The sequence below is a fragment of the Strongyloides ratti genome, scaffold srae_scaffold0000009, assembly GCF_001040885.1.
Source record: "Strongyloides ratti genome assembly S_ratti_ED321, scaffold srae_scaffold0000009".
NCBI lineage: Eukaryota > Metazoa > Nematoda > Chromadorea > Rhabditida > Strongyloididae > Strongyloides > Strongyloides ratti.
This window is the reverse complement of record NW_020171527.1, coordinates 18,151-32,093: the sequence shown is the minus strand read 5'-3', so window position 1 is coordinate 32,093 and position 13,943 is coordinate 18,151. Positions and strand designations below refer to the sequence as shown.

Sequence of the window (13,943 nt, the reverse complement as noted above, 5' to 3'; positions counted from 1 at the left end):
AGCCGTAGTTACAGAAATAATATAATCCATTTTTACACTACAACAGCAAAGCTTAAAATATTGACTACCAATTTCAGATGTTAATAATAACATGTAGTCTTTTGATATAGTGCACAAAAATTTATTACATGAACCATTAAAGGTTTCATTAATAAAATTGATAAAAAATTTTAATTCCATTGTTTGAGAAAAAAAAACATCGCACTTTTTCCTTTTGTGTACGTTTTCAATAATATTCTAGGCGATTTTTTGCTTAAGTAATTTTTCTACATATGGATGTGTTTTAAATTCTGTAACAATATTATTATATAATATATTATTAACTTACGAAGTAAATTATCAACGCTGACAACAAGTAAAGCAAAGGAATGTTGAATTTATTTTTTGGAATTGGTATATTTAATATTTCAGATAATGTTTTTCTATCATGAAAACATCATTTGTATCACAATTGTTGAAATTCCAAAATTCCTTCATGGTAGCCTAAAATATAAGTAGAAGGAGGAGTAAATCTTTTCAAAGATACACATTTCCTAAGGCGCGATAACGGTTTGATTTTACAACCGTTTGTCATCAAATTTGTAACTATTTATTAGTAATTGTGTAACCAATTTTTCTATTTTTTTATGATTTTTTTAACAATATTGTGGTCGGATTACTAATCTAATAATTTTTGTAATATTTTAGGGGTTTAAGTTCATATAAAGTGTCTATCCACCATTAAAGGTGACGAATTTAGTTTAACGATATCTTTTGTAAGTAATTTTAATCTGGATTATTAGATCTGTGACTTTAGGTGGCCACAAAAGACAAAATTCTAAATATATTGTACTGATATTTGATAATAATAAATTATTGATTTATCTCCTTCCCCGGTGTTAGCCTCATAAAACTTATAATAATTTTTACTGGAAAAAAGTGAAGAGTGTAATGATGCAAGGTAGGAGTACTAGAAGTTCCAAAAGAATGCCAAACGTGGAAGGAACAGAAAATGAAAGATTCGAAAGAATTGCTCAAATAGCTCAGCAGGAGGTAATGGCTGGTTTACAACAACGTGACACCTCTTTGTCATCGTCAAATGAAAATGCTTCAAGTATGACTATTGTTCCAATTAATGCCACAGTTGGAAGTGCGCAATCCAACATGAGACATAATGTATATCCACGACATCTTCATTCAAATGAAATAGGATCAATTTTCTACACTTATCCGTATCAGTATCCAATGGGAATTCAAGCCTATCCAATATATATACCATATGTCTATCGAGACACAAACATTCAAAGCTATAGCAATAATACTATACCCAGTGCTGAGGATACAGCCAACGCTGATGAAACTCTAACTGAAGAACGAAATCCTGGAAGTCAAATTAACATCAATGAGTTATCTGGTGTTAGAATGGGAGATAATTTGAGTACGGAAGAAACTTCCAGAAGAGAAGCAGGCAATAGTAATTGTAATGAGTACAACGTTATCATGCTTGCTGAATCTAGTGATGAAGCTAAATCCGTCACTAATGAAGATAAAAAAGAAAACGGCAGTAAAAATGGGGAAGAAATTCAATCTCAAAGTTTTCAAACACCAAATGAAGACTTCAATACTCTTTTGACTTTTAGAAGGAATGATATCCATCAACGAAACCTTACAAAAAGTAAGGATAATATTTCAGAATTATCCTTTGAAGGAGATGGACAAAACAAGATTGGAAAAGATAAGTATCACCTAAATGGCAACCAACTTAAATTTCCTGGGCCAAATATAAGTGGTTATCAATTCAATCCATTCTATGGTCAATATTCACAGCAGCCCTCTTTCCACAATTAATATTTTCCTCAATATCCTATGAATAATGTGCCATTTATGATGAATCAGATACCAATGCAAGGCGTACTAAAACCTCAGTATAGATTGGAGACTTATGATGACAGAGAACCATTTTCTGTATACTTAGAAAAATTTGAGCTTATCTGCAAATTAAATAATATTCCGGAGCAAGAGAAATTATATCACTTAAGATTGTCTCTGAAAGGAAAGGCAGCACAAGAAGTATCCTTGAGAAATGACATTAAGAACAATTTTACCAAATTAGTTGATTATTTACTAGTTAATTTCAATGGTTCAGAATCTATAGCAGCTGCAAAGCAGAAACTTAATCAAATCAGGAGCTTCAAGCACACTGAACTTACTGCCAATGCTAAAGAAATTGCTAGGTTAATTGACGTCATTTATATAAAAGAATCTCCTCAAGAAAGGTTAGAAAGAAAACGAACAAAGTTAGCTGAGTGTGTACCTGAAGGTATAATTAGACATACCATATTGCATGGGCGCCCAGATGAAGAGCCTTTTGATAAAACTGTCTTAGTTATTCAAGATCTTTGGGTGCTTCCAAAGAACACCCAAAATAATAAAATTACAAACCATACTAGTAAGGAAGCTGGTTATGATAAAAGGAAAGTGAGAAAAGATATAATTTGTAATGGCTGTGGAAAACCAGGACATTATGAAAGAGAATGTCGAACTGTTAAGAGAGAAGGAATTGTTAAGGAGAAGGAGAAAATGAGAGAAGCAAATAGAATGCAAGTTGAACCAAATTCCGCATATGTGGAAAAGAGTGATACAAGTTTTTGCAAAGAACCACCAGAGAATGCCATGAATAAACAAAAATCAAATTTACCAATTATACAAGCTACGTTAAATAAAAACATTGAAGTATCATTATTACTTGATACAGGTTCTGAAATTACAATATTACCTAAGAAATTCCTTGGTGAAGAAAAACTTAACTTAAGGAATGGAGTGAATGTTAAAACAATATCTGATAATAAATTGTTAGTGTATGAAACGTTACACCCTGTTTCTATAAAAATTGGTAATCAAGAGATTAGAAGACCAATTTATGTTATTGAAAATGAGATGAAGAACCAAGAATATAATGGTATCTTGGGTATGGACATAATCAAAGACATAAAAATATCCATGAATATGAAGGATAATATGTTAATTGTGAATGATATACCATTTTCAAAAGGATATACTGAAGAGGAAGTAAATATTCTTATTCTTGACCTAGTAACTCCAAACAGCACCTATGTAAATCAGTTGAGAGAGGAGTTCAAGGACATTATTGCAAAAGATGAGTTTGACCTGGGTGAGGGAAAACCTAAATGTTCTGAAATAAAGCTAAAAGAAGGAGCAACCTTTGGTAGACCGCAAAATATTTCAGTAAAGGAATCAGACAAACCTATTCTTAAAGAGTATCTTGACAAACTTGAGAAGGCCAATGTGATCAAGAAAGGAATTAGTAATTTTGCTCAACCAATAATAATAATAATACCAAAGAAAGATGGTAGGAGACGTATAATTGGAGACATGAGAGAAATAAACAAAATCGTTAAACCGATTTTTTACTCTCCTCCAATGATTCAACAAACTATCCAAAAAATGTCTGGTTGCAATTACTTTTCAATTATTGACTGCAACAATGCATATTTTCAAATTGGCATACCTGAAAATTCAAAACAGTACCTAGCAGTGAGAACACCTTATGGTACGTACTTATTTAATAGACTTGTTCAAGGATATATAAATTCATCTGCTGAATTTCAACGTATAGCTGAAACCTTTATAGAAGGTTTTGAAGACTGTGCTTCAGTCTATATAGACGACACAATTATACATACAAAAGGAGATATTCAACATCATTTTGATATTATTAAGAAAATATTAAATAATTATCGGAAAAATGGAATTAAGATCTCGTTCAATAAATGTTTGTTTGGTGGTACCAGCGTTAAGTACCTGGGTTATTATATAAATAAAGATGGATGTGTTCCTCATGATGATAACATAAGAAATTTTTTAAGCCGCCCGTTCCCTAAGAACAAGAAACAGTTGAAAGGATTTGTAGCGAGTGCTAATTATTTTAGGGCCCATATAAAGAATTTTGCTTAATTAACAGGACCCTTAGACAAAATGGTTTCAAAAAAATTTAGGAAATTGAAATGGACAGAGGAATCTCGAAAAGCTTATGAGGATCTACGAAAAGCAATGGCAAGTCCACAATTCCTACACCATCCTATTCACTCGGAACCATTTCATCTCACTACAGATGCGTCAAATAATGGGGTTGAAGCTATTCTTACACAAATTATTAATAATATTGAATATCCTATAGGATATTTTTCAAAAAGACTAAATACTGTGGAATCTAGAAAATCAGCAACTTTACGGGAATTACAAGAAATAACAAAAGCATTTACTCATTTTAAAAACCTGTTTGGTGGATCCAAAATATTTATTTATACTGACCATTTACCATTGAAAGGAATTTTTGCCAAAACTACTGATGAGAAATTTCTTAATTTGATTTCTAAATTAGATGGGTATAATTATGAATTCATATATAAAAAAGGATCTGAGAACCAATTTGCAGATGACTTAAGTAGGAATGTTTTTGATGAAGAAAATTCAGATGTTTTTCACAATAATGATAAAGAATTAAATATAATAAAAATCTCCCAGAAGAAAAGAGGAAGACCCTCTAAGAAAATCCAGGAATTGGAGAAACAAGAGGAAAATACTATGAATGCTCCAGAACTTGTTCATATTCCTGAAGCCAAGATTAAAAATCTTGATGAAACTAAAACTATGGCTACACTTAAACGCAGAGGCAGACCAAGAAAGAACCCTTTACCGAATATGCCTGTGGATGAAGAATCCAAGAAAATTGAAAGATTACCTACCCTAGATTTTTTAACTTGGGAAGAGATCTATCTTAAGGAAGGAGGGGATGGAACATCTATCGACGTTCCAATCACAGTTCCAGAGGGTAAAGAAAATGAAATTTTTAAAATCGTACATGACAAACATGGTCACTTCAGCTATGAAAAAACTAAAAAACTCATTGAATCACGTTGCAAAATTAACAACCTATCTTCAAAATTAAAGTTGTTTCTCAGAGGATGCGACGAATGTCAACGCCGGAATATAAATATGAAAAAACATCCAATTGGACAAACAATAAGTTACAATTGTCCAGGACAAAGCCTAAACTTGGATCTGATGGGACCAATTTCACCCCCATTTTCTAATGGAGCCAAATATATTGTGACAATAATAGATGCGTACTCTAGATATTCAACCATTTTTGCAGTAAAGGATTATAAGTTTGGCACAATCGCTGAAAAATTAACAAGAAAAGTTTTTAATGTAAGGGGGTTTCCTAAATCAATAAAAACGGATGGGTCTGGTAACTTCAAAAATTCTGAGTTCCAACAATGGCTGAAGTCTCTCAATATTAAACATGAAATTTGCTCTCCTAACCACAGTCGTGGTAATAGTATAGTAGAGAGAAGTTTCAAATGGACAGCTGATGTAATTGCAAAAATAACCAGAGAACGACCAACAGAATGGCATAAATATCTCTCTTTTGCCAGTTATTATTACAAAACCACTGTCAACTCAACAACAAATTATTCTCCGTTCTTCCTGGAGCACCTGAGAGAGCCAAACTTGCTTATTGACCAATATCTCAATACTTACTCCTGTGGAATTTTTGATAGAAATCGAACAGCTTTTGACCTAATGGAAATAGCGTCAACTATAAGAAACACTGTCAGTGAGTATATGAAAGAATATAGAGATCAAGAAAACTCAAAGATAAAAACATATGATCAAGAATATTTTCATGAAGGAGAGAAAATTCTAATTCGAAAACATGACAATCTTCATGAAGCTGGATCAAAATTTAAACATGTGTTTCAAGGCCCATATACAATTTTGAAAGACAATGAATCAACAGTTAGTTACAAAAATGGAAGAAAAGTAGCAATTGCACACAAGACCAATGTTAAGAAATACTTCAATAATCAAGAAGGTTCCAATGATGAATCTTTGAATTCGGGAAAGGAGAAGTAGAAGGAGGAGTAAATCTTTTCAAAGATACACATTTCCTAAGGCGCGATAACGGTTTGATTTTACAACCGTTTGTCATCAAATTTGTAACTATTTATTAGTAATTGTGTAACCAATTTTTCTATTTTTTTATGATTTTTTTAACAATATTGTGGTCGGATTACTAATCTAATAATTTTTGTAATATTTTAGGGGTTTAAGTTCATATTAAGTGTCTATCCACCATTAAAGGTGACGAATTTAGTTTAACGATATTTTTTGTAAGTAATTTTAATCTGGATTATTAGATCTGTGACTTTAGGTGGCCACAAAAGACAAAATTCTAAATATATTGTACTGATATTTGATAATAATAAATTATTGATTTATCTCCTTCCCCGGTGTTAGCCTCATAAAACTTATAATAATTTTTACTTATAGTTAAAAAAATTTTAAATAAAGCACAAGATATTCAAAGTGTTAAAACACTTATTATTTTTAAATAATTAACAAAAAAATATTTATTTACATTAAAATAACCGTTTGCAATACATTATTAATAATATTACTAAATAAAACATGACAATTTTATCAATAATTTTAAAAAGTAAATAAGAAAAAAAAATTTTTAATATAAAACAAATGAAACAAAAAAAAATTCATCTGATATTTATATACCCAAACTAGATATTTAAAGAAAAAAGAATAACATTAAACTGTATTCTTTCACCTGATCATTACTCTTAACTGATAAAAAAATTTTTGCATTATATTAAACATTACACATTTAAGGGTATAGATCTGATAAACTAATGAAAAAGTACAATATTATATTATTAATATTATATTAAAACTAAATTTTGTACCATAATCTTTATGATACAATTTATTAGATATTTTAACTCGTTAAATTAACCCAATAAAGAATATTGAATATCACATAAAAACAGTTAAGCAAGCTTTAATGTCAACTTCTAATATTAAAATTAAATAAATATTTTAAACAAACGCGTGCTTCACACACGCTTGCTGCAGAACTTGACTTAGTAAAATTTATAATTTTTTAAATATATCAAAAGAATAAATTAAAGTTTTTGTAAAAAAAATTCAAATACCTTTTAAAATTTTTAAAACAAATTTGTTATATTTTTGAAAAAGGATATATAAAGCAAAGTTATCATTTAAGTTAATTATTTATTTTTTTTGAAATAGACATAAAAATATTTTTTTTTATAAAATAATGCAAATATGGAAATTTTTGATAAAAAAAGTAAAATAATTTTATATATTAAAAAAAGAATGCGCTCTTTTTGATTTAACTTGTGGTTTTACTCACACTTTTGAAGTGATGAGGTAAACTGAATTAAAAATTTTGAAGAAAAGAATTTTTAAAAATGATTATATGAACTATTCTTTTTTAAAATATTTTTAATACATTGAAAATCTTTTAAAATGAATGAATTTTTTGATATATACACACAAAAAAAAAACACTCATTTTTGATCCTCTTAGATCAATTTAGTACATGCAAAATGAGACCGAAAAAATTATTCAAATTTTTTACTAATTAACAAAATGTAAAAAATGAAATTCGCAATGCGGTGAAAAAAATCGCAAATTTTATTATCTTTTAAATATATAATTCTTTCTTCTAGTAATATTTTTTTTTGATAGCATATGGTAAAAAAAATATTTATATGTTAAAATTTTTATTAAAACAAATTTGTACAAATTCTTTACTTTATAATTTTCATTAAATAAAATGATAAATTTTTTAATTACTATGCCAAATTTTGTTATTTTAATATATTTTTTTATCATTTATCTAATATAAATTGTTTTTAATAAATAAAGGTTTTTATATTATATAAATAAAAAAGTGTAAAAATATCTTTTTTAAATTTATTCATACACTCTTAAAAAAAAATTGTATTACTTAAAAGAGGAACGTTTATGTATCTTTTTTTAATTTTAGTTACAAATTAATTGAAAAGTTATACAATTACTAAACATTGTATTATTAAACAATAGTTTATTGACAATTACAAGCTCATTCTTAAAAATTTGTGAAACTTCAAATATTGAACATTTTATTTTAAAATAAAACTTTTTATATTTTTAATTTTTTTTAACTATACCCGGTTTAAGGTGATAGGATACAGATAGCTAATAAGCTGTATTTAACTTTCATTAGGTGTATACAGCTTATTGGAAAAAATGTATACTATTTTTAAGGTGTATATGGGATAATAGAGTGTATGGTTGTACAGAAAGGATACAGAAAGTATAAAACAAATTTTTTTTGTAGTAAACGGAATAGTGATTTTTTTTTAGTTGTATGCAGGATGCGTACAACTTGTATACGGCTTATTTTGCTTTCTGTATATCATACAGATACAATCAGTATCCATCCGGTTAATAGGCTGTATACAAGTTGTATTTCACGTACGGCTTTAAACCGGGTAAATTAATTATTTCATTGAAAATTTATCTTATAAATAATTTTTTTGGAGAAACATACCTTTGTTTAATTTTTTTTAAATTTTAAATAAATTTTTTGCAACAAATTTTTAATTTTTTTTTATTTCAGACTTAATTTTTATTAAAAATGAATAATATAAAATTATCATCAGACGATTTGTAAGTTTTTTTTTTATCCTCATTTTTATTATTTTTAGAAAAACTATTATGGAAAAAATGAATAGATTGGAAGATCTATTAAAAACCATTGAAAGCGCTGTATGGTTCGAAGAAAAGCTTGTGGAAGAAGCAGAAAAAAATTTAAACGAGATGAAAAAAAATGCCATCAAGAAAAGTCTCGTAAATATGGTAAGATTTTCTGATGACACTTTTAAATATGTCGAAACAAATTGGTATGATAAAAGGATGAAGAAAAGTTATGGTTCCAGAGTTTTAGAAAATGCTTTGAGAAGATTATAATTAATAATAATTTTTTTAAATAATAAATGGTAGTAATTTTAAAACCACTTTGTATAAAAAAATAAAAAAATTTTTTTTATTAAAATTTAACTGAGCACAACTTCTTAATTATCTTTTTTTTAAAGTATGATATAATAACTTTAAATTTTTTAACAAAATTTAAATAATAGAAATCATTTAATTTTAGATTATTTTTGACATTAAACATAAAAAAAATTAAACTAAAAAAATGTTTTCCACATATATAAATTTTTCTTTTTAAAAATATTTTTAATACACAGAAATCTTATAAAATAAATAAATTTTTTAAAATAAAAAAAAATATATATAAAAATTTTGCAAACAAAAAAAATTCTATAATTACATTTGTTTTAAAAAAAATTTAGGTTAACTATAAATATTATAAAAATATTATATTTTTTTAATTTCAATAGTAAATTTCAATAAACTTTTTTTATATACGACATTAGACAAAGATTTTATAATATATAAAAAAAAAGTTAATATTTTTAAATTTGTTTCTTTTTTTTTGTTTTAAATATAAAACAATTAAAATTAAAATTTTATATATTTTTGTTATGTTTATTTATTATAAAAACATTTAGGACAGTAATTTATTTGTTATTTTTTTATTATTAGAAATATTTCTTTAATTTTTTAAATTTGGGTAAATCTTTTGATTAAAAATTGATAAATTTTTGGTATTGAATTATAAAAAATCTTTTTATATTATTTTAAATATAAAAAATTTAAAAAAAGTTTTATATTAAGTATATCTTTTATTAATTTTTTAAATTTAAATAATTATTAAACTACTATGCTTTGTATAATTATTTTCTTTAAAAATATATTTAATTTTTTGATGTTTTTTGATTTTTATTTTAATCTTTTATTTTCTTTCTTTTGTTTATTTGATATATAAATACCAAAAAATTTACCTAATTATCTTTTGTCTCTAATGTTTTTTTAAAACAGTGTGCAAATTTAACAAAATATATAAATATAGTTTGAAAAGTTTTTTTTAAATATTAAAAGTACATTATGAAAAGAATTTTATTTTATTAATTAATATTTTTTAAAATTGTTATTTGTATACGTTTTAAAAATAAAAATCAGATTTAATCTTAAAACATTTATGGAAAAATAAAAAAATAAACAAATCATTATATTAACATATGATTTATAATTAAATATTTTTTTGTAATTATTTTATATACAATGTAATAATTTTTTTCTTAGTGAATATTTTTAAATGTATTACAGTTTCACAAAATATAAAACCAAATTATGTATATTTCATATTTTAAAAATGTAGAGTATTGTACTAAAAATAAAATAGTTTCATAAACAGCTTCAATCTTTTAAATTGCATTTTGCAATAGATTTATTGTGAATAATTAAATTTTATGTCATTATCTTTGTTATTTTTTTTTCAAAATTTTGTCTGTTCATAGAAAAAAATTAATTCTCAATATAGTACTAATAAATAATTTTTTAACTTCTAAAATAATTTTTTTAAATTTTTATGTTTTTTTACGATATCTTAGAAACCGTACATTACTTTTAAACCAGACTAATTTCAACTGAAAGATTTTAAAAAGCTACATGAATTTTCACTTTATAATCATATTGAAAAATGTACTCTAAAAAAGTTGTGTCAAATTAACATTTTTTTTTATTATAAATAATTCTTTTTTTTGGTTAATTCAAAAAAAAAAAATAAAGATACAACAACCTAATAGTACTTGAAATGTAGCGATTCAAATTTTTCAAAGTTTTTCTTTTTTTGATAAATTTTTTTTTAAAAGGTTATGTGATATTATATAATAAAAATTTTTGAAACATTTTTATCCTAACTTCCGAAGCTTTTATTTTGCTTCAAAATTATTTTTTTTAACATGTTAATATGAATAACGGTTTCTCTGAATTTTCGTTATTTTCACTTTAATTGTTACCTCAAAATCATTTGAAAACAACAATTTTGCAGCAAATATTATTTGATACTATTTTTTATCTTTATGCTGCAATATCTCAATAAAAAAAATAATTTTTTGAAAAAATAAATATGGTTATCGTTATCAGTGTGTTTTTTAACGTCAGAAATTTTTTTATAAATTAAATTCTTAAAAATAATTTTTTGAATGCCATTTCTCCTCTAATTATATAGGATCTCCTTTATATATATATAGGATAGGATTTAAGTCAAGAACGACGTCACCGACTGTCAAATTAATCTAAAAAATTTTTATAAAAATAAAATTATTAAATTTTATTATAATTTTTAAATGTTTATTGGTTTTTATAAAATTGTTTAAAAAAAATTGATTTACAATTAAATTTTTAAATTTGAATAAAAAAATTATATACACGTAAATTTTTTAGACCAATTAATACTTAATAATAAATAAAATTTTCATTAATATTTTTTAAATTCTTTTGAATGATAAAATGAAGGACGTCTCCTCATCTTCAGTATTATCATCAGTTTCTACAGCTGAAGAACACATTGAACAAACAGTGGATCAAAAGAAATATGATACCCCTATTAATCATATGAGTAAAAAAAATAAAAGTAAGTTTTTTTTATGAATAATTTTAATAACTTATGCTAGATGCTAGTATCGAAAATACTTTTTCTAATCTTACTTTAAGTGACAGTAAAAGCAAACAACCAAAAAAAGATGTAAGTCATTTAACAAATAATTTAAGTTAATAAATTTATATTAGAAATGTTCAAAATGTAATTGCGACAATAATTACAATGAAACTATGACGAAATTAAATTTAATAAGTGAAATTCTTGAAAATTTAACAAAAAATAAGGAAAAGAGCATTCCTGTTTCAAAAATAGAAAAAAAAGAAAAAACATTTGCTGATATTTATGAAATGGAACTAAAGAAAATTCAAGATGATAAAAAAAAGGAAATCAAATTAAGTAAAAAAATATTTTTTCAATAGTTCAAATATAATACAATACACACAGGTATCATAAAAGATTGTTACAGCCAATCAAAAGAGTAAAATTTCTTTTTATAAAAGCAATGAGAAATTAATCAGAATTATTTATGTTTATATCTTCTAATAATTTGGCAGCTGTCCATTTTTTTAATAATTACTTATACAATAAATAAAATTTATGACAATTATATGTTTTCTTAAGTGAAAAATAAAATTTAAACTGTAATGATTTTATAAATAACTATTTTAAATCATTTTTTTAATATGAATAAAAAGTTTGAAATTAAAAAAAGTTCATAGATATTTTTTGTGCTATATATATAAGATAAATAATAATATTATAAAATTTTTTTTAAATGTCTTTAAGAATGTTAAATTTATTGTTTTTAAAAAAGATAACAAAAAGGATTTTTAAATATATAAGAAAAAAGTTTATTTTTTAAATATGTTTCTTTTTGGTGTTTCAGATAAAAATTAATCTAAATTTAAATTTTAAATGAAAACTCAACAGATCGTAGAAATGATATCCGAGTTATTTTCAACGTTGTACGATATTTTTATTTTAAATAGACCAAGATTTTCCGACTTCAGAAATAACTTGAATGATCCAATCCACAGTTTTCTGAGATATCAAAAAATACCATGTCTATTAAAAGTTTATTTTAATTTACCTTTTACTATAAAATTCAAACAAGCAAAATTTAATAAAAAAATTATTTGAACTAATTTTACATAAATATATTATTTTTACATAACAAATAGTACTTTTATAGTTTTTTCTAAATTTATTATATGAAAAGTAAACTGTTCGGTTTTATATCATTAATATAAATATTTTTGACTTTTAAAAAAAACTATCTAAAAAAAATTTAAACACATTAATTGCTTTTTGGTATTAGGTATTGGGTATAAAGGATAATTGACTTTTTGGTATTAGGTATTGGGTATAAAAGATAATTGACATTTATATTTATTAATAGCGTTTTACCTCATATAAGAACGACTGTTAATAATTAGTAAGATAGATAATATTGACCTTTGTTTTTTTGGTATTTCTAATACCTTTGCCATGTTAAAACGATGTTACAATTAAAATTATTTTTTAAATATATAATAATTTGTTAACATGCAAAATTTTATATAAGCAGTGATTTAAAATTATACAAATTGTTAACATTATGCAAAATTTTTTTTTTGTCGTAGAAATTAAAATTTTTTTTTTGTTTTATTTATAAAAAAAAATGTACTTATTTATTTTTATATTCTTTCTGTGTATATTTTCTCATTTATTAAATATGTTATACTTTTTTAAAAAAGTAAGTAGATCTTTTGTGTAGAAAAAAATTGCAATGTGTTACGATTTCAAATATAATATCAATGATTTATTTTTTATAAAATGATCTATTAATTATTATTCTGTTAGGTTATTTTTTTTCCATATTTGTTACTTTTTAAATCCTGTAATTATTTTGCTAAAAGTTATTTTATTTTTTTTAATCGCGTTATTATTTTGCAATGTGTTTTTTTATTTTTTTATTTAATTTGTTTGTTTATTTTAGAAAATAAAAATGATTTCTTCTGCTATAATTTTGAATGAACAAAATTGCTTACATGAGGTTTTCTACGACGAAAGTAGTAAACCTTCAAAAATTGGATTCAAACCAAAACACGATCTTCGTTTTGGATATGAATTGGACAAATTCCAGGTCCAATCTAATTTGGCTGTGGACAACAATGAATCAGTATTAATTACTGCTCATACTTCTGCAGGAAAAACTTCTATTGCTCGTTATGTGATAAACTCATGTTTGGAAGCCAAAAAAAGATGCTTTTATACGACACCTTTAAAAGCACTTTCAAACCAAAAATACTATGATTTTAATAAAATATATAACGATGTGTTGGAGGCAACGCTTCCAGGCATATGTATATAAACCTCATCCTCACTGAGGATGAGGTAGTTATTGTTAATTTGTACACCATTAATGCTAAATAAATAGTTAACATGGAGGTTCCACCGTTACGAAACCGCTACCCACACTATGAAACCGTAAGTTTTTAATTATTATTCTCCTATACATAATTACTTCCCATAACCATGTTAATACTATCATTCCTAAATATTTCCCTTTAACGGCATATTCCTAATC

At 24.7% G+C, this 13,943-nt stretch overlaps 5 protein-coding genes across 5 annotated transcripts; all 5 read left to right on the top strand.

Moving 5' to 3' along the window:
* Positions 1-933: 933 nt before the first annotated feature.
* SRAE_0000069400 (Hypothetical protein) lies at positions 934-1,827 on the top strand (the record flags this gene model as incomplete). Its single annotated transcript, XM_024646622.1, has 1 exon — positions 934-1,827. One exon carries the CDS (start codon positions 934-936, stop codon positions 1,825-1,827), a length of 894 nt encoding a protein of 297 aa, XP_024500785.1.
* Positions 1,828-1,845: 18 nt separating this feature from the next.
* Positions 1,846-3,954, top strand: SRAE_0000069300 (Reverse transcriptase domain and Zinc finger, CCHC-type domain and Peptidase A2A, retrovirus RVP subgroup domain and Aspartic peptidase domain-containing protein; the record flags this gene model as incomplete). Its single annotated transcript, XM_024646621.1, has 1 exon — positions 1,846-3,954. The coding sequence occupies one exon, from the start codon at positions 1,846-1,848 to the stop codon at positions 3,952-3,954; it is 2,109 nt and encodes a 702-aa protein (XP_024500784.1).
* Positions 3,955-3,975: 21 nt separating this feature from the next.
* Positions 3,976-5,919, top strand: SRAE_0000069200 (Integrase, catalytic core domain and Ribonuclease H-like domain-containing protein; the record flags this gene model as incomplete). The annotated part of the gene is made up of 1 exon (XM_024646620.1): positions 3,976-5,919. The coding sequence occupies one exon, from the start codon at positions 3,976-3,978 to the stop codon at positions 5,917-5,919; it is 1,944 nt and encodes a 647-aa protein (XP_024500783.1).
* A 2,584-nt stretch (positions 5,920-8,503) lies between these two features.
* Positions 8,504-8,835, top strand: SRAE_0000069100 (Hypothetical protein; the record flags this gene model as incomplete). Its single annotated transcript, XM_024646618.1, has 2 exons — positions 8,504-8,535; positions 8,574-8,835. The coding sequence occupies 2 exons, from the start codon at positions 8,504-8,506 to the stop codon at positions 8,833-8,835; spliced, it is 294 nt and encodes a 97-aa protein (XP_024500782.1).
* A 2,448-nt stretch (positions 8,836-11,283) lies between these two features.
* Positions 11,284-13,727, top strand: SRAE_0000069000 (Superkiller viralicidic activity 2-like 2; the record flags this gene model as incomplete). Its single annotated transcript, XM_024646617.1, has 3 exons — positions 11,284-11,407; positions 11,448-11,518; positions 13,353-13,727. 3 exons carry the CDS (start codon positions 11,284-11,286, stop codon positions 13,725-13,727), a joined length of 570 nt encoding a protein of 189 aa, XP_024500781.1.
* Positions 13,728-13,943: the final 216 nt, after the last annotated feature.